This window comes from Festucalex cinctus, chromosome 4 (assembly GCF_051991245.1).
Source record: "Festucalex cinctus isolate MCC-2025b chromosome 4, RoL_Fcin_1.0, whole genome shotgun sequence".
In the NCBI taxonomy this organism is placed as follows: Eukaryota; Metazoa; Chordata; class Actinopteri; order Syngnathiformes; family Syngnathidae; genus Festucalex; species Festucalex cinctus.
The window spans coordinates 7,322,363-7,350,059 of record NC_135414.1 but is presented as its reverse complement, the minus strand read 5'-3'; the positions used below and the strand labels follow the sequence as shown (position 1 = coordinate 7,350,059).

Here is a 27,697-nt window from a genome sequence, read left to right as displayed (position 1 = left end):
CAAACTGACCTGTGCCCCCTAAACCACAGCAGGGGCGGGCATTAGCTTCCGACAACGAAGTTACTCATTGCCGCCAGTGACTATCAGGGCTATTCTGGGAAAAGCGGAGGTAAAGGGAGGCTCGCAATTCCTCGCCGAGGTGCGAGGCGCCATTGTAAGGCGAGGATACAAAGATGTAGTCATCCATATATCTCTTCTTCAGGTTGTCCACGATGGCGTCCTCGTTGATCTTGCTGAGCAGCACCATGTCGTCCACACCGCTCAGTTTCACATTGTGGCTCTGCCAGTGGTACCCGAATTGACCCCGGCCCCCCTGAAACAAAACACAAACAAGGAAAAAAAAAAATAGATGAATAAGTCAGCAAAGTCAACCAGAACACTTAATTGACTTTTTAGTACACTCTTCCTTTCATAAAACGAGAGGATTACATGTCAAATTAAATAATTTAAGAAAATAAGGTAAACAGATCTACATCTCTTAATAAAATGTAGTGTAGAACAACCACAATAATAAACATAATTTCATCTCTCAAAACTACGTTAACAGTATTATCGTTTTGAAATGCAGATTTATTTATTTATTTGGTTGCTGAAAGCACTGATTGTTAAACTGAATTATGAGGGCTCCCTCTAGTGGTACATGAAAAAGGAAACATTGCATATGTTCAGTTGTATTTAACTTTAAGGTAAAAATATTTACATTTAATAGTTAAAAACATTTTAAGCCTTTACATTAAATATATTTTAAGTGAATAATAATGAGACAATACTAATAATTAGATTTTATAAACTAATTTATTTTAATGCGGGCGGCACGGTAGGGAGTGGTTAGCACATCCGCCTCCCAGTTCTGAGGACTCCGGTTCGAGTCCAGGCTCCGGCCTTCCTGGGTGGAGTTTGCATGTTCTCCCCGTGCCCGCGTGGGTCTTCTCCAGGTACTCCGGTCTCCTCCCACATTCCAAAGACATGCATGGCAGGTTAATTGGGTGCTCCGAATTGTCCCTAGGTGTGATTGTGCGCATGGATGGTTGTTCGTCTCTGTGTGCCCTGCGATTGGCTGGCACCAGTCCAGGGTGTCCCCCGCCTACTGCCCAGAACCAGCTGAGATAGGCGACAGCACCCCCCCCCCCCCCCCATTGGTCATTGTGGTGGTACTTAGATTTCCAACAAAGTATTTTTTTTTAAGGTGGAACTATGGTGGTAAAATGTTGAGAACCACTGACTGGATTAGAGTGCGCAGTGTATCTTTTATCATCAGTAGGTGTATATTGTATTGGTTTGATTTAGTTAATTATTTGATGAAGATTCTACAAAAATAAAAAAATAAAAAAATAATATCATTAAAAAAAACAAAAAAACTCTGCGATTGGCTGGCAACCAGTCTAGGGTGTACCCTGCCTACTGCCCTGTGCCAGCTGAGATAGGCTCCAGCACCCTCCACGAACCTTGTGAGGAATAAGCGGGCAAGAAAATGGATGGATGGATGATTTAGTTAATTATTTGATGAAGATTCTACAACAACAACAACAAAAAAACTATCAGAAAAAAAAAACAACAACAACAACTTTGCGATTGGCTGACAACCAGTCCAGGGTGTACCCTGCCTACTGCCCAGAGCCAGCTGAGATAGGCTCCAGCACCCCCCGCGACCTTTATGAAGAATAAGCGGTCAAGAAAATGGATGGATGGATAAAGCAGTACAGTAATATTTTAAGAGTCAATGTCTAAAAATAAATAGTACACAAAATCAATAACAAAAATTGTTTGTGTTTATAAAACAGGACTAGGCTCTAGCACATGCATGACCCTAGTGAAGATAAGCAGTACAAAAATTTGGCTGGAGAAAAAAAACAAAAAGCAGTGTGGCTTTGAGGCACCTCCCCATCTATGAGGTAATCAGACAAAAAGAAACTTTTTCACAATCTGCACATTTTGTGATTGCTGCAGCATGATGAGTGTTTCCTTTTGGATCCGACTTCTGTCCACATCCGAACACTCTGCCCGCATCTCTTGTTTTGCTTAAGCCGACTGTGAGGTCATCCATCATGCGTTATGAGTCAGTGTTGTGTCACTCAGTGTGTGGCTACTGTGGAAGAAGGTCACATCGCGGTGTGGCCGGTGACGGCAAATCACTCGGAGAGCATCCACTGTTTAACCTTTGACTTCCTCCTGAGAGGGGAAGCGTGGTAAAGGGAGTCTAGCTCATCATACTGGCAAAGGAAAAAGAGAATAACCAATCTACCGCCAAGATCTAATCAGATCAAAACTGGAACTGTATTAAACAAATGTTCCTTTCTAGAGATAATAACAAGCCAGTATTAAAATCCCGTGGAAAGTCAGTCACTCATTAACTTGTTATAGAGAGAACTGGTGTGTTTTTAACATCTTCCAGGGTGAAATTAGACTTTACAAGAAGAAAATCAACCACTTTACACACTGTGATGGCGGAAAATGTTCACAGCATTCGCAGAGTAACCCGGGTACTTTCCCTTTCTGCTACAATGACAAATTAACGCCTAATTAATCCTACAGCTCACGCCCATTAACATGTTTTACTGCTTTTTTTTTTTCTTTTTTGGGTGGGGCAAAGGGGGAAAACTTTCCTTTTTACAATAACATGCCAATGTCACATCTGGAAGAATTGATCCATACCTCATGAAGGTTAAATTCATAATGTTAAATAATAAAACTCACTCAAGGGTTAAGGTTCGAACTCACGACCTTCAGCTTGGGCGACTGCCACACTACCACCTGAGCTATGCCCCTCCTACTGTTTGCTTTTCTCCAAGAGACCAAAGGTCATTTTTGGGCTGTTGGAGTTCGGAAGATTCCATGCAATCATGGAATCAGCTGCAGCTGACATGAGCGATATACTGGCAGAAAGCAGGAGCTGCGTGGCTCAGTGAGTAGATGGGCTGTCTTTCATACTGAAGGTTGTGAGACCTCGTTCCTACCTTGAATCATTTTTTATTTTTTTTACAATTCTTTGTTTCACGCTCTTCCAAGTGTAAATATTACTCTAAAACTGAGTCTGTTTGGTCCCTATCTAAATAGAGTCAAATTGACTTGACAGAATTTACTGTGCAGTACTTTTGGTTTGTAGTGGGAGGAGACTATGCTACAATTGGTGTTAATTATAGACTCAGAAGAGCAAATGGCACAATTTGTCGGGGCTTTTGACAAACGCATCTTTTTCGCAATGCATCTGTCGTTCTCATAAGGCAACAAAAACAACATTTACTTCATTACATCAACTTAAATTCACTGCCAGCCATTTTAGAACGTTTTTAAAAAATTTCCATACCCACACAATACTGTGTTCCATGATTATACAGTAGGAGAGATACGACTTTTACACCATTGTACTGAGCTACTTTCTGCAGGCTACTTGTATTTTTATCAACAGATGATAATAATAATAATAATAATAATAATAATAATAATATTATTATTAGTAGTAGTAGTAGTATTAGTATTAGTATTACTATAACTTCGCAAATGTATTGCAGCTCACCCACGATGCGTTTGAGGATAAGTGATAAAGGAACTGGATGTAATGACAATAAAAACGTCACGTTTTCATCTGTCGGTCTGAAATTGTGACATTTCAGCGTACAGAACGCCACTTGAGAAACATACAAGAGGCTTTTTTCTCTTTTCAAAATGTAATATCCACATTGTATGCACAGCACTGAAGTAAGTTGGCAGAATTCACATTGTTTTTGAATAATGAAACAGATGGCTAAAAAAAACAATAGCACATTCTACAGTTAGCCAAAACTCACACCTTTTTTTTTTTTCTTTTTTTCTCCAAAACTCACACCTTGAAGAGCATAGGCAGATTAACCGGCCAAGTTCCTGACATCACTCACTAGGACACACCCCTTAAAAAGGTATGCAATGCATGCATTAGGGTTGTTGTGACCTGGCTTGCCCCAGTAAAAGCAGTTTATCACTACATGACATTCCCTTATATTACATTTGATATTTTTAAGTAAAACAGTGTTATTTTTCTTCATTAAAAACATGGAACCTAAAAAAAAGAAGATCAACAGCATTTCAACTCAACTAAATTGATTCACAAGCAGATGATAACATTTTGAGCTATTTTAAGATCTCAAGTACTGTACCTAGCACATTTGTGTTCTTCATACTAAAAGGACAAGTGACTTCTCTGTGAATGCTATTTGTAAAAGAATCATACAATATCTCCAATGCTTTATGCGATAAAAAACATGTTGAGCATTTTACATAAGCATGTTTTGGCACCACAGACAAAACCAAGACCCACAAATGCCTCATGTCACTAATTGACAACAGAGAGTGTGTGGGAAAACTCTCCAGTGCGAAAAAGGAAAACAAAAAACAAGTGCGCCGCAATTAACCTGTCTGAAATTAAAAAGTGCAGATTCATGATGAGGGAACTAATAAGTTGTGCACGTAGGAGGTGCATGTCAAATGTTGGGAGAATGGCTTCATGTGTTTTGACTCGGGCTGGTTTAATGAGGCAAGACGACTGAGAAAATAGTCTTACATCAACAATCACAGGCAGGGAGGAGCTGGCCAGGGAAACAAGGCGGCACACACATCCAGTACACACACACACACAGATGCCTGGGAGTTGTCATGATTGACTGCACACTGGGCTGCGTAGGGTTAAAGGTCAGTGCTCAAGTGTGATAGTGGTTGAGATCGATGTCACTTTCCAACCAAATTGCCAAAGCTGTATTATGTTCAATGAGGTTCTCCACCATGGAATTTAAACTTCAGTGTATTATAGCTTATATTTGTTTTAGGGGTGTCAGGAGATTAATTTTTTTTATCATAATTAATGACTTCAATAGTTAACTCACGATTAATCACTTTTTTTTTTACCTGCCCTAAATGTACAATAAAATATTTTTTTCTAAGTTTTCATACTCTTAAGATAAAAGTAGAAAAAGAAAATGATAAATTAATAGAAATATGGCTGCATCTTTTAGTCATTGATGCAGTAATTTCATATTAATTCATAAAATTGAGTTAAAATTAAAAAGATGTACTGTAAAAAAACAAGTTTGAAATTGATTTGAGTTGGTCATTTTTATGCCACTAGATGGCATTATTACATTTGTAAGACACTGGCGACAGCTCAGTGCATTTTTCTTTTCATATTTAGAGCGATCTAATCTTTAACATGAAGTAATGTGAAATTCTGCACATTTTTAAAATTGTAAAATACAACTTGCCCCCAATCTCCACAAATATATTATGCATTATTATAAAATTCATTACTGCTAAATTTTGACGTGGACGTGTCTTCTGCTTTGCGACTGGAATTCCCCCAGGAATTTAAATTTAATTTAAATTAACTAAAAATTAACACATTAATTTTGACACCCCTAATTTGTTTACTAATAAACCTCAAGCAATAAACTAAACCCAAACTCAAGGTTAGAGGCTTTTCCCCTCAAGGCATTCCAGTATCCGTCCTAATCCATAACACTTCCCCTTTCATGCAAATACCATCACCATATATGGAGAGTGCTGAGCAGAAGCTGGCTCAGCGAACAGGAAATGGCTGGCTTTGATTCAGTATCATAAGCGGCACTTTTCCCCTCATTTCTTCCTTCTGTGCTTTTCCACCGCAGAAGCTGACACACAGTCCAGCCAGTGTTACCGCAGTAAGCATGAGAAACACAGCCCGCCCTCCTAAAATTAGAAACAAGCGAGGCCGCTAATCACTTTGAGAAATTGCCCTACTTGTACTAAACGACAGACTATGAGGAAGTGCTTTACAGAATGTGATTGTGTCTACCGCAAAATGAAAGATTCCCTGTCATACGATGTGTCTTGAAGAAATGATCTCTGTCGGAAGTCCAAGCATATGAGGAGCAAAGTGTAACTAAACGGATATTAATTGACGAGGAATTATTTCCATATAATTGATGAGGTACTTCAAGATTCATTTGTCTTTCAAATATGTTCTTGTACCTGTGCTCAAACCTTTGAATACATTTTATAATCAACAAAACAGCAATGTGTTGCCAAATTTCCATGATTTTTTTTTTTTTTTTTTTACTGCACAGTGAACTATTAGAATTAAGTATTTTAGCGATTAGCGATTATACAATTATTCAATAATAATTTCTTTTTATTTTTTATTTTATTTTGGCCACTTGGGGTCACCATCCACATGTTCTCCTGTAGTATCTGTGACTTTGACTATTTATGGCTGTGAATCACGGGCCTGACTTGGGTGTCAGCAAATGTGTGCGTGTGTATAGAGTGGCTGTCAGTCACTAGTCCATCAGTCAGGCATGTTGAAGTGGCTATTGGCAGATCATGTATGAATGCGCTTATTACACGATTCTTTAATTAAGTGATTGAAATTATGTCTATCTCTGAGCACCTTTGGGGGCATTACAATAATTTCTACATATGCATGTTTCATAATAATTTATTTTAGCTCACATTCACAGTTATGGTACTTGTGTTGGCGATCGTTCAGGTTGCACTTTATTTATCGTTAAGTGTGAAATGATCCCGTAAATGGAGTGGTGCTTAGGACTACACTAACATTAGCCCGATTTTGCTTTCACTTATTCAATTATTTGAGTTATTTGATTAACTTTTTGACCGCCAAAAACGCTTAATGACGTATGCTAAAATCCTAATGAATGCCGCCACAAACATTAATTGACGTTTACTAAGGTTTTTTTTTTGTTTTTTCCCCCCCTCTCTCAATGGGCAGTGCAACGTCTTGTGCGGCACTGCCTGCTCAATGGCTTGTGGAATCAAAAACACCCACTAACTATGCCAGCAGATGGCAGCATTGTATCTTTTTTCAATGGGCTCACGGTATATGAAGTTACAATGAAACATGACTGATATGATGAAATTGAACGTTTTCAAGGATGACATGAATGATCAAAGCCTTTGTCACATTAAATCTAATTCACAGAGTGTCAATAAACAAAATAATAATATCTAAGTCAGTGTTGTGCAAAAAATGTATCTTTTCAATGTCACTCAAATTACCTATTTTTGAATGGTGATTACTAAAGAACGGAATAAGGTAGAAACATATATAGGCTATAGTGGTAGCCAAGAAAATTAAATTAGTATTTCTTGTGACAATTTGGCTAGCAGAGGGATACAGAGATTAAATCCACAATTACAGATTACTCTCCTTACTGGTCCCTGACAAAAAGGCCACTGATAGAGCCAAGGATTAAGCCTCTACTGAGCCAATTTTGTAAACATATGTCACAAATGAATGCACTTTGATGTACAGCAATTGGTGAAACTTGTCTATAAAAGAGTCTCTAACTAACCTTAAAGTTTTCTTCCAAAATAATAAGAATTAAAAAAAAAAAGTTGCCTCCTTGTTTTGTAATGGGAAAAACAAAACAAAAAAAAGTCAAGATGTGTGATTAATCATACATTATAGAAGTGATAATTACATAAAATGTAATATGACATCTATAGCTGTTTTGAATCCACAAGCCAAGTAATAAAAGCACACTTGAAAGAAAGAAGGAATAAAATACATGTGGTGGATGCGACTTGTCATGCAGTCGTCGTTTTCTTTTGTCTAGCTTCCAACATTGGCGGTGTGCTTTCAATTTGAATGTCATATGGAAATCAATAGAGTCATGAATTTTGCTTGTTATTTAATATTCAGCAATCTATCTTAGGGAATACGTTGGACAACACAATGTCACTGAGGAGTGGTTGGCACTATAGAATGTTGTGAAAAATTATTCATTCACCTTCAAACCTTTACATGTCCAAATAAAAAAATTGTAATATTGTATATACTTTGTTACTGGCCAAAAAGCAACAAGCTTTAGTCTTGACAGACTGTTTCTTTGATTCTAAGAATGATCTGGTTTAGTTTAAGCGGAAGAGATAATATTTGGACAACAGTACTGCAAATCTGTTCTCTGAACTCCATCCACCAAATTCGGCTAATTTGCCGAATTGCTGCACGTGCCTTGATGGAACTTTCATGACTCTTAATCAAACACGAAATGGAGAGCATGAACATTGAAGCTAACTGTCAAAATTAAACAGACCAAGGACAATTACACTTCATGCATTTTAAACAACCACATCGCTTAGCCTTTCAGTCCGCTAGCTTAATGCTAATGCTAAACAACATCTACATAGCTGAAATATAACCCTAAGAATGACTAATATTAGTGCTGTACTCTGATGAGTTAAGAGGGGTTGAAACATCCAAAACACTCCAAACAGCAGTCATAACCCAGAAATATTGTTAACATAGTAACTAACAAAGGACTAGCAGTTTTATAAGGACAGAATGTTTGTCACTCACAACTCATATTAGGTTGTGCAAATGTGCCGAATGTTGTGACCAGTGAGACCATATACTCGGTTTCCATGTGTATTTTGACATCATGCCAACGATCTCAACTTCACACAAGAGCTCAACTTCACACAAGAAGAGTAAGAGTAGACACTAGTAATTTGTGACTTTTGCTGGATGGTGGTAACATGAGCGCTGACTAATTGTGAACCCAGATAGCAAAAGATGTTTATTCAACGTTGAATTAGGGTTAAAATGGATGATTTTTGGTTACGGTTGAAGATTGATTGGTCAATCAACATTGATTCAACAGCATTATGTTAACATTGAAGTTTGTGTTTAAAAGATAACATTGAATCAACGTTGTATTTTGGTTGAATTAAAACGTTTGAAAGGTCAATGTTTAATTAACGTTGAATCTATGTTTGCCCTTCTCGTTTTTTTTTCCCTTCAGCTGAGAAATTGACTAGGAGAGGGGGAGGGGAAGTATTTTGGGGACAGGTTGGTGGGTGGGGGGTGTTAGAGTCTTTAAACATTTATAATAAATATAAAACATAAAGCTAACTACTTTGCGGATTTCATTTATTGCGGGTATTTTTTGGTACCTAACCCCAGCGGAAAACGAGGGAACACTGTATTTGCAAAACTTGTAAATTATTTGAATGTACTCGAAACACCTGGCATTTCCACCAAATAAACTGTACACGTTAGAGTTTCTAGTTTGTGCATTTCAGCCCAGTCATCAAAAATATGTGCCCACATCCGGCATAAGTCCGGCACAGGTGGCATTCAGTCGACACTGGCATAAGGCATGTGGGCCGAACATGGCCCAGGAGCAGCAAAGGTGGCACTGGCTTGACTCTGGCAAACAGGATGTGGGCCAGTTGCTGTGTGACGCATCTGGCCCAGCTATCAATTTACAACTCTGGGCCACATATGTATAGCCAGTCTTGTCCCACTCTTAAATGCAGTTTCAGATTTATTTATTTTTTCTACACACATTTTTTTTACACATACTTATTTGCATAACAGATGTTAAGAAGAATTTTAATACATCATCACACAGACATTTCAATATGTTTCTGGTCAAACAATCAAAGTTTGTGTGTGAATTCTGTGAACGAACTTTCATGAAGCTTCCAGAGAGAAGTTCTTCGAACGTGCGTTCACCATTTCTTTGTAGCGATTCAAGGGTAAGTATTTAATTTTCCTATGTTTTACATTTGATATTTTATGACTTCATATTGACACAACTACTGAATTGACTTCACAGACATTGGTGTGTGCGTGCGTGCGTGTGTGGTTATCTAAATTTTCCCGTTAATAGTTTCAATGCCATAATATTTAGTTAGGTGCACTCACTGGCTGATCAGAGAAAATCTCATTTTATCTGACCAGTTTTGTTTCAACCTGCAACGCATAAACTTTAAGTCTAACAATTCTAAAATAAAAACAACTATGAATATTCATATGAAAGAGATAATTATTTACATTTAGTGGAAATCTGATTCAGAGGTAAAGCTTTTAGGGGGCAATATTGTAATGAAGCTATTTTATTGAGACGCAACTCTGCGAGTATAATCATATAAAAAGGTACCAAATTATCACTAGCACCAAATATTACATTGTTCTGGGATAATATTCAGCTTGTATTGTAAAATATGCAGAGCTTGAATTATGTATTTTTTATAGTGCTGTGTGATATGTACATTGTGTGCATAATATTATATTAAAAAAATACAAAAGAGGAATGACTTATGCGTTACACACATTTCCCAGGTTATGTTTTAAAAATCTATTATATATCTCATACAATTTTAATTTCATCGAGTTGATTTAAATATCTACTGTACTTTCTAACGTTATTGGATCGCTGTTCCACAGTACGCCACTAGATGGCGGGACATGCTACTAACCAGACTGACACACACAGTCATACACAGCGTAGAAGAAGAAGAATTTCAAATTGCCGACAGCCGTGCTAAGAGCGGGAATCCAAACGTCGACGTTCTGTGTTTCAGGTCGGTAAAAGTTACATTAAATAAAACAAATATGTATCACCATGTCCATTGTCAGTTGGGTCGCTAAGCATATTGGTCTTTAGAGGTGGTTTTAGTGAAGAAATTGTTTCGAATGATCCTAAACGTTGAAGCTAAGTTGCTAATTCCGACGGCCTCTTAACAATGAGAGTTACTACAAGCCTATCTGTGTAATATGTTGCTGATATGCTAGTAAGCTAACGAACGGCACTGAAGGCTACAGGAGTGTTTACATGAAGAATGTATCTTTTTTTCAGTCGTTTTTAACAGGCTGGTTTAACAGTTGAAGATAGAACATTGAATAGCGTTTTCTTTTAGGTTTAGTTTTTAAAGTAAATTAAGTCCACTTGTATAGTAATGTAAGGTTTATCTGTAATTTGTTTAACTTCTGTATATAACTTAATTCATCACGAAATCTAGTCGAATCATGCTTCAGGATATTTATTTGTTGAGGGAAGTAAAAGTATTTTTTAGTAATTACTAATTATTGAGCCTATAATGAACACATTTTTTTCACACTGTAATAAAACAAAGGTGTAAATGTTGTACTTTGTTGCTTTTAATATCATTTGTTGTCTGTTGATGTACAGGTAACTTGTGCTGTTTTGACGAGTCACATGGCGTACAGGTGGTGCCAGCGTCTTCGAAACCAGATGGCTAATTAGTAATTTACTACTTATTCAAACTAAGACGGCATGTTGTACCTTGGCCAGAGCTTGGTGAACCTCTTTGGTAAGTAAACAAGTGAACAAACACTCAAAATATTCATTTCTAAGAATCTGAAGAAAGCTTAGGTGAACTACCTTTCACCACATCCAAATGTTGAAATTAGTGACAGAGAATATAACTTGGCACAGGTTTAATGGGGAAGGAGAACATGCAGAGGTCTGTCTTACCTATAAGGAGGAAGAGGGCAAAGTGCAAATTTTTTTAAGGTAATGTTGGTATGTTTTCAGAATTCATAATATAAGATAACATAATAATTAATAGAATATCGGTTGTGCTCAGGTTTCAGGCTCTGAGTGTTTCTTCAAAATGTTCTGTCCACAAAATCCATTCTGAGGAGTAGCGCAAGACAGGTAAATGATTCTGCGCACTGTACTACATGATTGTGATGATATTATTGCGGTAACACATTGCTGACTTGTACAGTAAGTTTGAAACTTACATGCTGTGTTGTTGATATTGTTTAGGTGCACAACTCACTTTTTCAAGACTACAAACACAATTACAGCTCTACAACAGGTACCTAGACCCATTGTTAATTTAACTTGTGAGTAATAATAACTACTATGATTATGAAAGAACACAATCACATTGTGAAAAAAAAATGTTGAACAGGGTCTTCTGTTTGTTTCAGGCAACCCTTTTTGCGGTGCTTGGGGACCAACCGGAAGAAAGGGAAATACTGTATTCGTAGTTGGTAAGTTTTTCAAAGGTCACTGTTGTAGAACCAAATCACCATAAATCTTAGCACACTTTTTTTTTTTTTTTCAAATTTGTAAGGCATAATTATGGAGGACCAAAACTGCCAAAATTCAAAATAAATAAATGCCTAAATAAATAAATGACTAAATAAATAAGTAAATTACTAAAAGTGAAAGTAAAAACGGATGAAAAATATACAATTCAAAAATGAAATACAAATGTATTATTTTTATTTTCAGTTTTAGTCATTTAGTTATTTAATTAGTCATCTGGGGGGTGGAGAGGGGGTGATGTATATGAATATTGCAAAATTTAGTAAAGGTTATGTAATTTACTTCAAAGTAAAATCTTCAGGCATCGGGAGAATTCTATCAACAAAAGTTGAGTGCAAAAATTAAATTAATAATAATAATAATGTCGTCTCTCATAGATTAATCACCTGGCTGTCGTTGAAGGCACCAATTCGGACAACCTAATCAGACGGATGATGGCAACTGTGATGACAAATGCCCTGGGCTGTTAAATGAATACAACTGGGCAGGGAAGCAAGACAAGTGTTGCATTGGCAAGAAGGCATTCAAGGAGACAGTGATGCAAGACTGTATGTTTGGTGAGTTATCGCCTATGTAAACTACTTATTACAACACAGAGTTGTTTTTGAGCAGAATGTTCTGAGCTGCTTTCTTTTGTTGTGTAAAATCACTCCACCTGGGGTATGGAGTCAGAATCCTTCCAATACCCGAAACCTCGTAATAAGGGTTTGACTCTCCGAAAACATTTTTGTATAACTGAAAAATTGTTTTGAATTGTCCAAAAATATTTTTGAATGACTGAAAATTCCCAGAAAAAGCTTTTAAAAAAAAAACACTAAGAAAAGACACATTTTAAAAGTGCGGCTCCACATAGACATTATTTATCTATTAATTAGAGAATGGTCAATTCCGAAATCAATGAAAAAAAAACAACCCCATCATTGATACTTCACAAAAACAGCAATTAGTATATGTATCTTTGTCTTTTCATTAATATATTGCAGTCAAGATGGACTCCATCAGGCCAGGGCTCTACACTAACTTTTCCACTACTAGCACTGGTGCGAGTAACATTTTTGGTTGCTCGCACAGCACAGGATTTAGTCGCACCATTATTTGTGGAGGTGCAGCATGACCTGGCTTAGGCATACGCAACTCGATATATTTGCAAAATATTTTATTGGAACACAAGGTTTGCCTGCAACAGCAGTGGCTATCAAAACAAGTCAATCATTTCTAATAAATTATGTCAACATTATTTTTTTTAGCTCAGTAAAAATCAGTATTTTTTTTTTTCTTCACCGCTACTCCCCTTACCTTTTCATCTTTATGCTGTCCTCGCTCCGAAGCTTCTAAATTTCACCAGCTAGACAGCGAGTTAACGACGTTCCAAATAACCAGACTTCATTTTCCTTTTGTGCTATTAATTTGAACAATGGCCTCTGACCATTACCCTCTTTAAGTCGTCGTAAAAATAGAAAATAAAATAAACAATGTACCTAACTATACACGACACACTTTCATGCTAGTAGCTAGTTACATTGCACATTCAACATTCTGTAATTGTCCTAATTAACTAAAATAAATCTACAGTGGTTTTTATATTGACATCGCATGTATTTACCAACATTGTCAAATTCAACAAAAAGTGGTACTTAATACTTACTGATAGTTACTGTAACAACAGAACAGCTTTTTTTCTAAAACAATAAATTGTATTGGATACTAACTCTCTTCTCTTTTGTAATCTTGTCTTTCAGTTGCTGCTCGACAGCTTGACCGTACACTGACTCAGCAGGACTTTGGTGTTACTGTCAAGCATTGGCTGCGTTTTGCTCATTAGCGTAACGGTGGCATCCCAAGCAATGCTAGTGCCTTGGACGCAACTGCGAACGCAAGTCAAATTTAGTGTGTCTTTTTATGGACTGACGTACAGTCAAAGTGAAATGGTTACCGCTTTATACACTGATGTTCCTACAGTTCATTTCATGTTTATTTCATTCCTTTGTCAAGAAAAAGAATAATACAATAAAAACAAACATTATTTGAGGCAGAAACCAAACGGGTGTTATTTTCTTTGCCTCCATTCTCCCCAGAATTCAGTTACAAAGTACTGTGTTTTGATTTCTAATAAATGTTTGAATATTAAACATATTTTCTGTCCTAAGATTTTCATACATATGGGGAAGTATGGTTAAGGAAAACAACAAGCTAATAATACATCCAAGTAAGTTGTAAGACATCTGCAGAAACACTAGGTGAAAAACATACGGTAACTTTTTTTTTTCTAGTGGACTAACCCAATATTTTTTGTTAGTTTAAAAAAGTAGTTCTATATTAATGTGCATGATAATAGTAATAATAATAATGTACATTTAGATGTAAATTCCAATGTAAATGATGATTAACTTAAAACATTTATTCCTCACATTAATTCACTATAAAAATGCATGTAGGTTCTGATTTAGATGATAGTTGAAACGACATTGATATTGTGTGATATATGGTTACAAAGCAAACGTTGACTCAACATTTTATCAACCTTGCACTTTCTGTATAATTTAAATGTTAGAATTCAATGTAAAATCAACCAAAGATACATGTAGATTCTGATTTAGATGATGGTTGAAACGACATTGATATTGTGTGATTTATGGTTGAAAAGCAAACGTTGACTCAACATTTTATCAACCCTGCGCTTTCTGTTTAATTTAAACGTTAGAATTCAATGTAAAATCAACCAAAGATGCATGTAGATTCTCATTTAGATTATGGTTGAAACGACATTGATATTGAGTGATATATGGTTGGAAAGCAAACGTTGACTCAACATTTTATCAACCTTGCGCTTTCTGTATAATTTAAACTTTAGATCTCAACGTAGATTCAACAATTAAGCCGAACTATATTTCAACGTTGATTCAACCACATTTTGCTATCTGGGAAGTCACATAATGCTGTGCCTACAGGGAAGGGTGTGCGTGTATGTAGTGCACTGTCCCGCCAAAGAAAAGATCCCAAACACATCATGAACTAAAATTACACACCAGTTCTGTTCGGGCAGTGTTTATCCGCTGGGCTTATTTGAAGCATCTCTGACAGAATCAGTGTTTTAAAACATCTCAAAATATATAGTATCTGAGATGATTATGGTTCAGGGTGGAACTCTTGTGGGAAACAAAGACAGGAAAATGTCACACCAAATACAGTACAGTACAGTAGTTTTTATGGAGCAGTCTCAGTAATGGTTGAATGTAAACAAATCATATGCAGTCATGGCCAATTTCTGTGTCACTAGAACTTCACACTCAGGTTTCAATCAATGATCCTGAGGCACTTTGTACCTAACACATGGAGAAGAACAATTGTACACTCACTCACTTTTAAAACCTGAGGTGAGGACCAAGATGTCCTCTGTGCCTTTTCAACAACCTATCTACACTCAGACCTTCCCTCAAGGCCTAACAATCCTGAATATGACGGACTGAAAAAAAATTATACATTTGTTAGCCCATAGCGTTTTTCATTGTGTGTCAAGCTAGCAGACTTTCGTAAGACAAAGGAGGTGGTTTGAGCAACATGTTTTTTTGTTTTTTTTTGTTTTTAGTGAGCTTCAACTGGGAGTGACAATAGGTGCATTTCCATTACCCTCAGTTTTATGCAAAAGGCTTGTTTCGCAAAAGTAAGCTGGTAATGGAAACACTGGATTTGCAAAAAAAAAAAAAAAAAAAACTCTCAAATATCGCAAAAAAGTTTTTGCGCTCTCATGAGGTGATTTTTGAGACGTATCGAAAAAGAAGTATTTGGCAAAAGTTTAATGAAAACACTTTTTGCGCATTAGTAGTCATGTGACGCCCGCCCGGTCACGGAGGAAAGGAATGTGACACGTTGTTTGCTAATGTGTATTTTTTTATTTACTTGCAATTGACTAATATTTGTTTTGAGAATTATTCATTTTGGTACTGTATTGTAGTTTTACATGTTGAAAGTGTTTTGTATTGCCCGACTGCATGTCATGAGCACAAAAGAGAGAGAGAGAGAGGTGTAATCGAGCGAGCCTCCTTCGAAAGTTGAAGGAGAGGAGAGGAGAGCTTGAAATCCTGTCCTGCCATGTCTGGTTAATTTAGCACCAGAAAACATCAGAAACTTTAACTATTTGTAAACCACCTTTTACCCAGCCTGCTTGGGACAACATTTTAAGGATTACAGGAAGTAGGAAGTACGGGGCCACTCAGTTTCGTGTCGGAACTACTTGTCGACTGCCGAGGCAAACACACAACAACACAAACACTAAATGCCCGAAACCGCCTGATAAGGGAAGAGTGTTTTTAAAAGTAATATAACTACACTGGGCGTCTACCGTACACATCATGAGTGCCTCCTGCCGAATAGCGAGGTGTCGCGAGACGGGACATTCCGAGAATTACGCTTCAGAAGCGAAACTCTCTTTAATGGAAACACCGACAATTCGAAATTGTACTTTATCGAATTAGTACAATCCATCCATCCATCCATTTTCTTGACCGCTTATTCCTCACAAGGGTCGCGGGGGCTGCTGGCGCCTATCTCAGCTGGCTCTGGGCAGTAGGCGGGGGACACCCTGGACTGGTTGCCAACCAATCGCAGGGCACACAGAGACGAACAACCATCCACACTTACACGCACACCTAGGGACAATTCGGACGACCCAATTAACCTGCCATGCATGTCTTTGGAATGTGGGAGGAGACCGGAGTACCCAGAGAAGACCCACGCGGGCACGGGGAGAACATGCAAACTCCACCCAGGAAGGTCCGAGCCTGGACTCGAACCGGAGACCTCAGAACTGGGAAGCGGACGTGCTAACCACTCGTCTACCGTGCCGCCCGAATTAGTACAATATCGCTTTTATTTTTGCGAAAAAGGGTAATGGAAACGCAGCTACAAATGAACCAGTATAAATAGAGCAAGCACTTGGCATATTTCTTGAACAACTGTTAACTATGCCCCACACAACTTTTTGTTGTGAAACTGACACCATGTATGATTTGTGTCTCAAATTATTACTTGGAACTCAAGACAAAAGTAAAAATCAGCTGAGTGACAGCTCATATTGTGAAAAAAGTCCAAAGTCGAGCCACTCGTAAGTCGTAACTCATTTGTTCCTCCCCCACGAGTTATCTCGGGTATTTAATATGAGGCTCGCCCCCATCCCCGAATTAACTCGGGTTTTGTGATTTTTTTAAAGCACTGGATGTAGGAGAACCTCATGCAAGGGTTAGGGTTAGGGGTTAAGGTTAAAAAAAAAAATGGGTTAAAATCTTGTAAAATGTCTGGCACTGAGGGAATGGCAGTGCTGCAAATGGCTGGCATTCAAAGAGTTAAGAAATTCTGTTGAAAGTTTGGAAAACTTTATTTAGGGAACTATTAATTTGCTTAGTATTTAATTTAGCATGCTGAAGCACTAGGGGTGTCCCGATACACCTTTTTCCACTTTCGATCCGATACCGATATTTCAGCCTCAAGTACTGTCCGATACCGATATCAGTCCGATACCATATCAGTAGGGGTGTCCCGATGCAACGCTTTCTACTTCCGATCCAATACTGATATTTTAGCTTAGAGTACTGTAAATTAACAATATCAGTCCAATACCATATCAGCAGGAATGATACGTTTGTTTTAGTATGAAATGTTAGAAGAAACTTGATCAAGTGATATTTAAATAAGGAATAATCAGCACCTTAAAGGGATCGTTCGGCTTTTTTAACATGAATCTCAATTTGATCCTCAACCTCCCGTGTGTGCGATCAGCACTGACTTACCCCAGACAGCGTTCTGTGACACGCGTTCTGGTTCGGCGTTGGACGAGAGGAAAATAGTCCAGCAAGCTGGCTGGGGTCTCGGAAATAAAGCGTTTTTCTTCTAAAAACTATTTGTTTTCAAAAGCGTGATACATTTCCATCACAATACTCTTTTCTGAATGAAGTCAGACGCCATTACCGCCAGCCACTACTTTTCTGTTAGTTCGTATCACTGCGCGGCTCCCTGTAGAACGCTTAAGGCCTCAGTATGCTTCTGCGACGGGCTCGCACAGGGGGGTTACGGCCTACTTGTGCGCAATACACATCACAATACAAATCGGTGTCTGCTGGAGTTTCACACCAAGTCCCGCTGTCGCTATGGCTGGGCCGCCACAGAGTGGCGATTCCTCTGCATTTTATGACGGATTCAGGAAGTTCAATTTAATTCAGAAACACGAAACAAAGCCGGGGGGAGAGTAAGTTCATCACCGTGGCAATTAATTATTGCCAATTTGCACCGGTGTCGGCCGTAAACTCGCCAAAACACAACAGCCATGCGCTTAGCGAACAGTTTTTTGTTTTTTTTTTGTTATTGTTGTTTTCCGCCTCTCGTCCCAGGCACATGCCGTGGTCTCCGAGCAGGGAAGTCGATTTGCGCCGCCAGTTGCCTTCACGGAAACTATCTGGGCGGGGGGCGGGGAGAGAGAGAGAGAGAGAGAGAGAGAAAAAAGAAAAAACGCCATCGAACGGACCAATCAGAAGCGAGCTACGCCCCGCCATCTACGGCGTCCAAGGATTGGCGACGTGTGCACGTCAGCGCCGTAGATCATGTGATCGAAGGCGCTCATCGACACGAGAGCAAACGTGGAGGCATAAATTAGGCTTTAAGGCCTCAGTATGCTTCTGCGACGGGCTCGCACGGGGGGGTTACGGCGTTGCTCCGCTCGTGCGTTTGCCTTCCGACTTGTGCGCAATACACATCACAATACACATCGGTGTCTGCTGGAGTTTCACACCAAGTCCCGCTGTCGCTATGGCTGGGATGCCACAGAGTGGCGATTCCTCTGCATTTTATGACGGATTCAGGAAGTTCAATTTAATTCAGAAACACGAAACAAAGCCGGGGGGAGAGTAAGTTCATCACCGTGGCAATTAATTATTGCCAATTTGCACCGGTGTCGGCCGTAAACTCGCCAAAACACAACAGCCGTGCGCTTAGCGAACCCAGTTTTTTTTTTTTGTTTTTTTTTTGTTATTGTTGTTTTCCGCCTCTCGTCCCAGGCACATATCCACATGCACAGCCGTGGTCTCCGAGCAGGGAAGTCGATTTGCGCCGCCAGTTGCCTTCACGGAAACTATCTGGGCGGGGGGCGGGGAGCGAGAGAGAGAGAAAAAAGAAAAAACGCCATCGAACGGACCAATCAGAAGCGAGCTACGCCCCGCCATCTACAGCCTAATTTATGCCTCCACGTTTGCTCTCGCGTCGATGAGCGCCGTCGATCACATGATCTACGGCGCTCATGAATTTTAAGTGCCGCGTCGCTCGTGGCCGGCTGACGTGCACACGTCGCCAATCCTTGGACGCCGTAGATGGCGGGGCGTAGCTCGCTTCTGATTGGTCCGTTCGTGTGGAACCGCTCAAGGGGAGCGTGCTGAACCACAATGCTTAACTAAAAACACACCTCTCATTAAAAGGACCTGAACAATGGCATTAGTGTCTCCAAGTACTGTTTCACTCTGTGACATGGTGTAGAACATGGACTACATAATGAATGGCACTTTAAAGAGCTACTCACTGACAACAAGCACGATATCTGAGCAAGAATGTGAAATGTAGAGCATAAATTGTGTTTTATAAAAATCCATATAATGTGTCTAATAATAATTGTCTTTTAATTAATAATATTACTAAATGTTGTGTAAAGTTTTGGCCCTTTAAACGATAATTTCCGATTCCCAAACATCTTTGTCACATCACATCAGGAAGCATCTATCAAGAACCAAAAACACAATGGCTAGTCAAATAGTACTGTACAGTATTCTTCCATACATGGGCATGAAGTGGCATCCTCAAAGGTGTGACTAACACCATGCACAACAATGTTCCAGAGGAACAAACGACCTGTCAAGCCTTTAAATATCTTGACTCGGTTACTGTTCCCTATTGCTCTGCCAACATTTAGCTGAGTTTTCTCCTCATGATCCAGAAGTGCAGGGTCACAACACAGTAATATTAGTAGGCACTCATAGAGATTTATTCCATAAATTGAAGAAAATGAATTGGATTACTCAAACACAAAATAAAAAACAAAGGCCCAATTAAAATATTTGTATTGACCTCAACTGTTACCCTGAAGTCCATCCATCCACTTTCTTGACCGTTTATTCCTCACAAGGGTCGCGGGGGGTGCTGGCGCCCATCTCAGCTGGCTCTGGGCAGCAGGCGGGGGACACCCTGGACTGGTTGCCAGCCAATCGCAGGGCACACACAGACGAACAACCATCCACACTGACAAGCACACCTTGGGACAATTCTGAGCACCCAATTAACTTGCCATGCATGTCTTTGGAATGTGGGAGGAGACCGGAGTACCCGGAGAAGACCCACGCGGGCACGGGGAGAACATGCAAACTCCGCCAAGGAAGGCCGGAGCCTGGACTCGACCCGGAATCCTCAGAACTGGGAGGCGGACGTGGTAACCACTCCTCCACCGTGCCGCCCTGCTAGCCTGAAGTATCACATGTAATTCTCAATTTGGCAGCTCAAAGTGGAACTCCCCTGTCCACATCAATTTCTGATAAGAACATAGAAAAAAAAAAAGAAAAAAAAAAAGAAAAACAGCAATTCATTAGATTGAAAATAATCTCTAAATATGGTAGATAATTACCACTAAAAAAGCTCTTAGTGGCACACTCGGAAGTTAAAATAGTTGAAAATGAGAACTTTTCGGCAGACAACCAGAACACAAACCTTGACCTTGTTGACAGCCCACAAAGGCAATGGGGGATTGTCATGCAAATACATTCTAGAGCGCCGCCGCATCTACCCTGAGACAATTTTTGGCTGAGACGCAACAGCAACATTGGACCTTGCAGTGACAGTCTAATATTATTATTGTTGTATCAGATCACAGCCAAGTAAAAGGCTTCAGGCTTTAAGTTGGAAAGCTATTAACAGATGAGCTACTGGGCTTAATGCCTTCATGCCTTTTCAAATGTGATGTTGATATTCAGTAGCGTCACGCAGATGCCAAGCATAATTCTCCAATCTCGTCTCTTATCATGCAACCTACAGGGGAATAGACATGTATGCAGGCAATGTTCACCTTCACCTGCTTAGTGGAAAGGAAGTACAGTCAAATCCAGAAATCATGCAAATACTCAAATGTTATCAGTTCACTGAGGAATGCCTGTAAAGATGTACACGAAATGGTTCAAGTGACTCAAAGAAAATCACAAGGAATCCTCAGATCCAAGTCAGGGTTCGATCAAATCAGTGACGCATATAAATCTGACAGACTATCGTCGTTGGACGTCAATAAATTGAATTGATAGATGACGTACTGTGACAGATTGAAACAACCCACCAAAGGGTAAACTAAAACACAAGCGAAACCCTTAGAGGAGCATAGCCAATTAAATAGGGAAAACCATGTGTACTACTGAGGCAAACAATCATTCAAGCCAAGCACAATGGTAAGGAATGTTTATTATAATTCTTATTCCTGTGTCACCGTGGTCATCACTTACGGTTTTTGTAACAGCGTGTAGGTGTCTGCCGGCAGTTTTGTCATGTCACGTGAGAAAAATATGCCGGCAGACATCTACACGCTGCTACAAAACAGTAAGAGATGACAGCGGTGACACAGAAATGCTGATTTCTGTGTTCAGTGAATTTATACAGTGGCATAATCGCATTAATGTTGATGTCGATTGGCCCTTCCTTCTGAAATGTTATTTTGCACTTTTTCCTTTGAGACGTTGCAACTACACTCAATGCAAATAAAGCGCAATGCTGGGAACAGTGTTGCACAACTGCCGCCTGGCAAGAAATGTTTCGTCTCCAAATGCAGTTCAGTTCAGCGCAGCTCTAGTCTGAATAGACTTTCACAAGCTTTTCGATAACGCCTGCTCTAGCAGTTCAGTGTTTTCAGCAGTGGTGTTAATAGCAGGTCTTCATGAGCGCGTTGTAAAGAACAGATCCCGTTTCGAGAAACTTGTAGCATGAATTGTACTACATATTGGAGCAGTGTGATGTCATAAAGCTTCTCAAACTAGCGCTGAACTGCAGTTGGGGACGTTTATAACACTGCTCCAATGTCAATTAGCGAACCTTGGTCAAGGCAAGAGTATGCTTTCAAAAATTGCAAAGCCTGATGTCAAATGCTGATGGCCACACATTTCCCCAAGAGATTTTTGTTATATGTGTTAAGGCAAAGGACGCAAGGACAATTCCAGGCTCCGGCCTTCCTGGGTGGAATTTGCATGTCTTCTCCGGGTACTCCGGTCTCCTCCCACATTCCAAAGACATGCATGGCAGGTTAATTGGGCCCTCCGAATTGTCCCTAGGTGTGCTTGTGTGTATGGATGGTTGTTCGCCTGTGTGCCCTGCGATTGGCTGGCAACCAGTCCAGGGTGTACCCCGCCTACTGCCCGAAGCCAGCTGGGATAGGCTTCCAGCATCCCCCTGTGAGGAGCAAGCGGTTAAGAAACTGGATGGATGGATGGATGGATGGATGGATGTGTTTAGGCAAATAATTAAGGATTTCTCAGGATTTTAGTGTGGCTTGTGACCCTACAATCTCAACAGAATATAGCTCTGTCCATGCACTTAATGAGCAGAACTCATAATTCAGAATCAGAACCATCTGCAGTAAATTGCAGTATATACTTGTGGATCATTAATGTGACATGTTCATTAATTGGCAGCAGGTGGATCAAAACATTTTTGCTTCTGCAACTGAAATCTCTTTACTAACTTTCTGAAGAGACATTTTGTCACTGTAGTTGTTAATTAGAGGTGTGCAAAATTTCCGATTCTTAGATTATTCACGATTCGGCCGTGGAACAATCGAGAACGATTCACAAACGTCCAAATTCCGATTATATAAATATGCCAAGGGAAGCGAAACGAGCGAAAAGTACGCGGAACTGAAACGCAGTAGCGCGCGCGGTCTTCGGGACGCTTTTTGGGACGGACCGAGAGTACACATCCACAACTCACGCCTCGAGATTCAAAACAACAACAAGCATGGCTGAGCTGACCAACCCACCTCTTCGTGGGATCAGACCTGCTCTGAAAAGGCAAACAACTTGAGGCGGAAGTATCAGCTAGCTGGCTGCTGTGCGTCGGTTAGCGTTCTACAGGGCGCCGCGCAGTGATACGAACGAACGAACAGAAAAGTAGTGACTGGCGGTAATGGCGTCTGACTTTATTCAGAAAAAGAGTATTGTGATGGAAATGTATCACGCTTTTGAAAACAAATAGTTTTTAGAAGAAAAACGCTTATTTCCGAGACCCCAGCCAGCTTGCTGGACTATTTTCTTTTTTATTTTCTTCTCGTCCAACGTCGAACCAGAACGCGTGTCACCGAACGCTGTCAAAAAGAAGTCAGTGCTGATCGCACACACGGGAGGTGAGGATCAAATTGAGATTCATGTTAAAAAAGCCGAACGATCCCATTAATGTTTACACGTTCATGTTTACACAAGTTAAAAAGCAGAAAAGCACTTGAGGGTTTTTTTTTTTTTTTGTACCTCTGAGAAACTTTAATGTTTACATGTTCATCTTTACACAACTTAAAAAGCAGGAAAGCACTTTTTTTTTTTTAGGCATTTGTATTGAAGTAGTAGTTCACATTGTCTTTCATTTATACCTCAATGCACTTTTGAGTGGATAAAAATAATATATTTTTGCTCAATGCTATGTTTTATTCTGTTGAAGACTGAATATACTTAAAAGCTGTTGTTACAGAATGAGGACTTGAGTATTTTATTTACTGTTTTGAACTGTTAACTTGATACTGAAATAGTAGTTTATGTAGGCCTGAGAGGACTTTTGTACTATTTTTGTAACTAATGTACGAAACATTAAAAGCACAAAAATACATTGTTTTTTTTCTGCTGCCTGGGGGGGAAATCAATAATCGTTTTATAATCGAATCGTAGCCTCTGAATCGTAATCGCAATCGAATCGTGAGGTGCCCCAAGATTCCCACCTCTATTGTTAATAGTTTGAATATCTAGAAAAAGCTCTATATAAAACAAATTTATTAGTAGTCGTTTTAAAGTTGCAGTAGTTCTAGTAGTTCCAACTAGACTGGACATCCCTGGCCTCTGGATTTTGAGAGAATGGAGCAATCTAGTTGGAAAATCTTTTGGAGTGACAAAATTAATACTTAGCAACCCGAACGACACACAGATTAAAAGATGAATACATAAACAACAAGTCATAAAACATTACTGCTGTGTAATAATTGTCCAGGCAGGAGGAAGTCCATAGTGTCAACACTGTGGTTATCATGCACATTATAATTAGGTCAAGTAGCTAACTTTCCCCATTACTCACTGTGAAATACAGCCGATGAGGTTATCTAGTCAAGGATTCACATTACTTAAAGGTCTGGCTGCCAGTCAGTCGGAAAACAAGGCCGAGGCTTAAATGTAGAGTCGCACGACCACAGTGATAGTACACACGCTGCTTTATTGACACAGTGAACACTGCATATGCAACAAGAGGAGAAAAGTGCTGGGTATTTCTCGTCTGACCACTTCCACAGTCAAGAGTTACATCAGGGCCAGGAATACTAAATGCCTGACGTCATCACGAGCAGGGGTGCATTTACCATAAGGCAAACGCAGCAACTGCCTTTTTTCCAAGAAGTCTCAGAAAGCCTACCTGATTTATACAGATGTCTTTGATCTAAAACAATATTTGTTATTAACAAAGATTTCAAACTTTTTCATGGTGAAACCAAAAGTGTTTAACTGACAACGGCAAGAGCAAAACGCTCTTGGTAGTTGCAGTAGCACTGCTGTCATAATCTTTGCCATACACCGACATGGATGGGCCATGACGGGGTTTGCCTCGCATCCCCAAATACGCCCCTAACTCACTATACAATTCAATGTGGAAACAAAATACATAATGATTACACCCATCACTCCATTCATCTATGCTCATATAATAATAAATGAACATGAGGGAAAATGAGCTGAGCCTTCATTTTGCTTTGCGTCTGATTTTCTAGTCACTTCAAAGGCAGACTTCAAAGAACATCAAAGTACATTTTGGAATGCCTTTTTTTTTTTTTTTTTATCAAACTCAGGAAAATAGGCAACTTGTGCTTTGATCTATACCAATACGTTTCCATTGTTGTTTGTTAGCTATTCGTGCATCTATGAAACTTTAGCTATACGAAAAAAGTTGCGGTTTATAGCCCAAACTTGACGATGACTTGGGATTGTCTCATAAGGGAGGACGAGTACAGTATTCCGGTGTGAAAGCAACCAGTTACCCCATCAACAATTCTAGAGACACATGCAAAGTGTTAAATATGAGTATTGAAAATTGAATACAATGATCAAAATGAGTCATTTTATATATAACTTGTGGATGATAAAACAATGCGATGCGCCGGTGACTGATTAGCAGAAGGGAGGGGGAGAGCGCGAGAGGTAGCTTCCTACCTTTATGAAGCAAAACAAACATTTGCTGGCTCTAAAAAAATAAATAAAAACATTGCACGTCTTGCAATGTGGCTATCGCGCATGCGCACATCGCAATCGTTATGTACAAACGATATATCGTGCCGGCCTAGTACATACAATAAAAAAATTATGAAATTAAGGAAAAACATTTTAAGAGACTTATCTTTGTACTGCCATAATGCGTCATTAGTTCCATTATTTTGCTACAGTTTAATGATGACTGTGATTCTGACAAAGACACCTAAGGCACTAAGTCATTTTATTATTGAACAAGCAGTCAATTTCAAGTGAGGCAGATATCACTTGTATAGCTCAGATTGTTTCACACTCTGGACCTAACAAGTCAACAACTCCCTCGCAGTCATCACAAGCCACAGGAGTGCTGCGAAAAGGAGGATGTGTGGAACAGCTCAAGAGGAGCGTGCTGAACCACAGCAACAACAAGCCTAACGAGTTCCCCAGGTGAATGGGTGTCCGTCCTGTTTCGAGAAAGGGAGCTTCAATTCCAGAGCAAATCTCAACAGCAGCGACGGGTCATAGAACGGAGCGCCAGCTTTGAAACCGACAGCGAGCGAGAGGGGGCTCGGTCTGGGAGAAAGAGAAAATAATGCAAACCATCTGCTGTCATACCGACGTGCTATCCAGCATCTGGCAGAGAGGGAGCTACCGAGCAATGCTATTCACTTTGAATGGAAGTATAAATATTTACTCCCTGTTTTAATCACATGGCCTTAACAACACCTAAATATGGGTAAACAACATTTTTACATGAGTTTGATCCATGGTGTCCTATTTTTCATATAGGAGCAGTATGCCTGGCCTACAATCAATACATTTCAATTGGATGAAGACTGTGTCATACAGTTAATTCACTAATAGATGACTCAATTAGATGTACTTTAAATCATCACTTTGACAGAGAAATGCTCTATATGGACTGAACATTATGCACCCTTTGTCATTTAGGGTGTTACAAGTAGCCCAGATGTGAACAGCTTGGTCCGTGACTGAAAACATCAAAGAGGAAAAATTGCACATGGCCATAATAATATAGAAACCCCCCAAAATAACAAAAACAAACAAAAGTCCCAAAGGGCAACTCTCTACATTTTGCCATTCAACCTGATTGTTGGAGGACTTATTGCCAAAACACAACACTGAGTGAGGCCACATAACCTCGAGGTGTGTCTGTTGCATGGATGCCATCCAGTAACCAGGAAAAACCTGTCTCCATGCAATGAACAGCCAAACACACACACACACACACACACACACACACACACACACACACCCACACACACACACACACACACACACACACACACACACACACACACACACACACACACACACACACCCACACACACACACTGAGGCTTGACACATGCTACCTGATTCCTGTCGCATGAATAACCGGTTTGTGACAAGGCTGTGTCGTTCATGTGTCAAACTATATGAATTATCAAAGATTCCAATGCAGTTTTTAAATTCATCATGATCCCTAATAGGACGAACTGTTAAGTATCAGCAGGTCCTATTAACACTGGTGTGGAACTGCACTGCATTCTGACTGGTGTTTCTAATACTTTATAGTATTGGCTTATTCAGTTACATAAAGGAGAAAAAATGTGTTAAACTCAGCTGCAAACTGAGAAAATTAAGCATTATGTCCGCAACGTAAAGCAGGTGTACCTAATGAAGTGTCCGCTGAGTGTTTGTCACTGGGCACCAAAGTCAGTACTGTACAAACATTTTTAACCGAACGACACTCAGAAATTAAATGTGCCACAAATACACTAAAGTAAGTAGCGTTTGCTTCACTGGAAATTACAACTTTTTCTAGGAGTCATGTTCATACAAATAAAAATAGTCGTTAAACATCACTCACCATCTTCAAAGCAACGTTTGTCTAATCCCCCGGCAATGCTGTATATGTCTAAAAAGAGTCAACTTTGAAGCCACAGGGCCAAAATCCAAAGTAGACGTGAGTTATTTCCGACAGCGTCCGACACGCGTGGATGCGGCCACTTCAGCGGTGTCCTCTGTCCATTGTGAGCAATGACGTCGTCTGAGCCCTGTGACAGCAGCTTGCGGACTAGTTCGAGCTCAGTTAGTCGCAGAGCAGTGCCCTCAAAAGTGGGACTGTGAAACAAAAACAGGAAACCGAGCCACCACGGTCCAATCAAAGGGTGCCGAGCTGAGATGCTTATTAAATATTCATTAGGTGACAAAGCGCATGCGCAACTACGAGACGACCGATAACTAACAAAAGTACGGTACCGTATTTTATAGACATGATGAGCACAAATGTCACTATAGTATTTTGTATTCATTAATTCACATAAATATCGTTAATATCTAATTTTTTATTATTATTTATGTGTTTCAGTT

At 39.5% G+C, this 27,697-nt stretch overlaps 1 protein-coding gene and 1 long non-coding RNA gene across 4 annotated transcripts in view; one reads left to right on the top strand and one right to left on the bottom strand.

Moving 5' to 3' along the window:
- Nucleotides 1-27,432, bottom strand: part of myo1ea (myosin IEa) — a 58,131-nt gene extending 30,699 nt beyond the window's left edge. Inside the window, exons 1-2 of one of the 2 annotated variants that reach the window (XM_077518528.1) lie at nt 27,195-27,432; nt 170-313 (exon numbers count right to left, since the gene is read on the bottom strand). In XM_077518528.1, the coding sequence (XP_077374654.1) occupies nt 170-313; nt 27,195-27,197 (147 nt within the window). In that variant the 5' untranslated portion in view covers nt 27,198-27,432. The remainder of the gene's footprint in view (nt 1-169; nt 314-27,194) is intronic. The other variant, XM_077518529.1, reaches the window with a different exon arrangement.
- Nucleotides 9,563-13,875, top strand: LOC144017537 (uncharacterized). Of its 2 annotated transcripts, XR_013283205.1 has the most exons (8): nt 9,563-10,335; nt 10,944-11,085; nt 11,211-11,288; nt 11,362-11,432; nt 11,547-11,598; nt 11,714-11,776; nt 12,212-12,391; nt 13,574-13,875. It is a non-coding gene; the product is annotated as an uncharacterized LOC144017537 (long non-coding RNA). The 2 variants fall into 2 exon arrangements; XR_013283204.1 differs by having other exon boundaries at nt 9,563-11,085.
- Nucleotides 27,433-27,697: the final 265 nt, after the last annotated feature.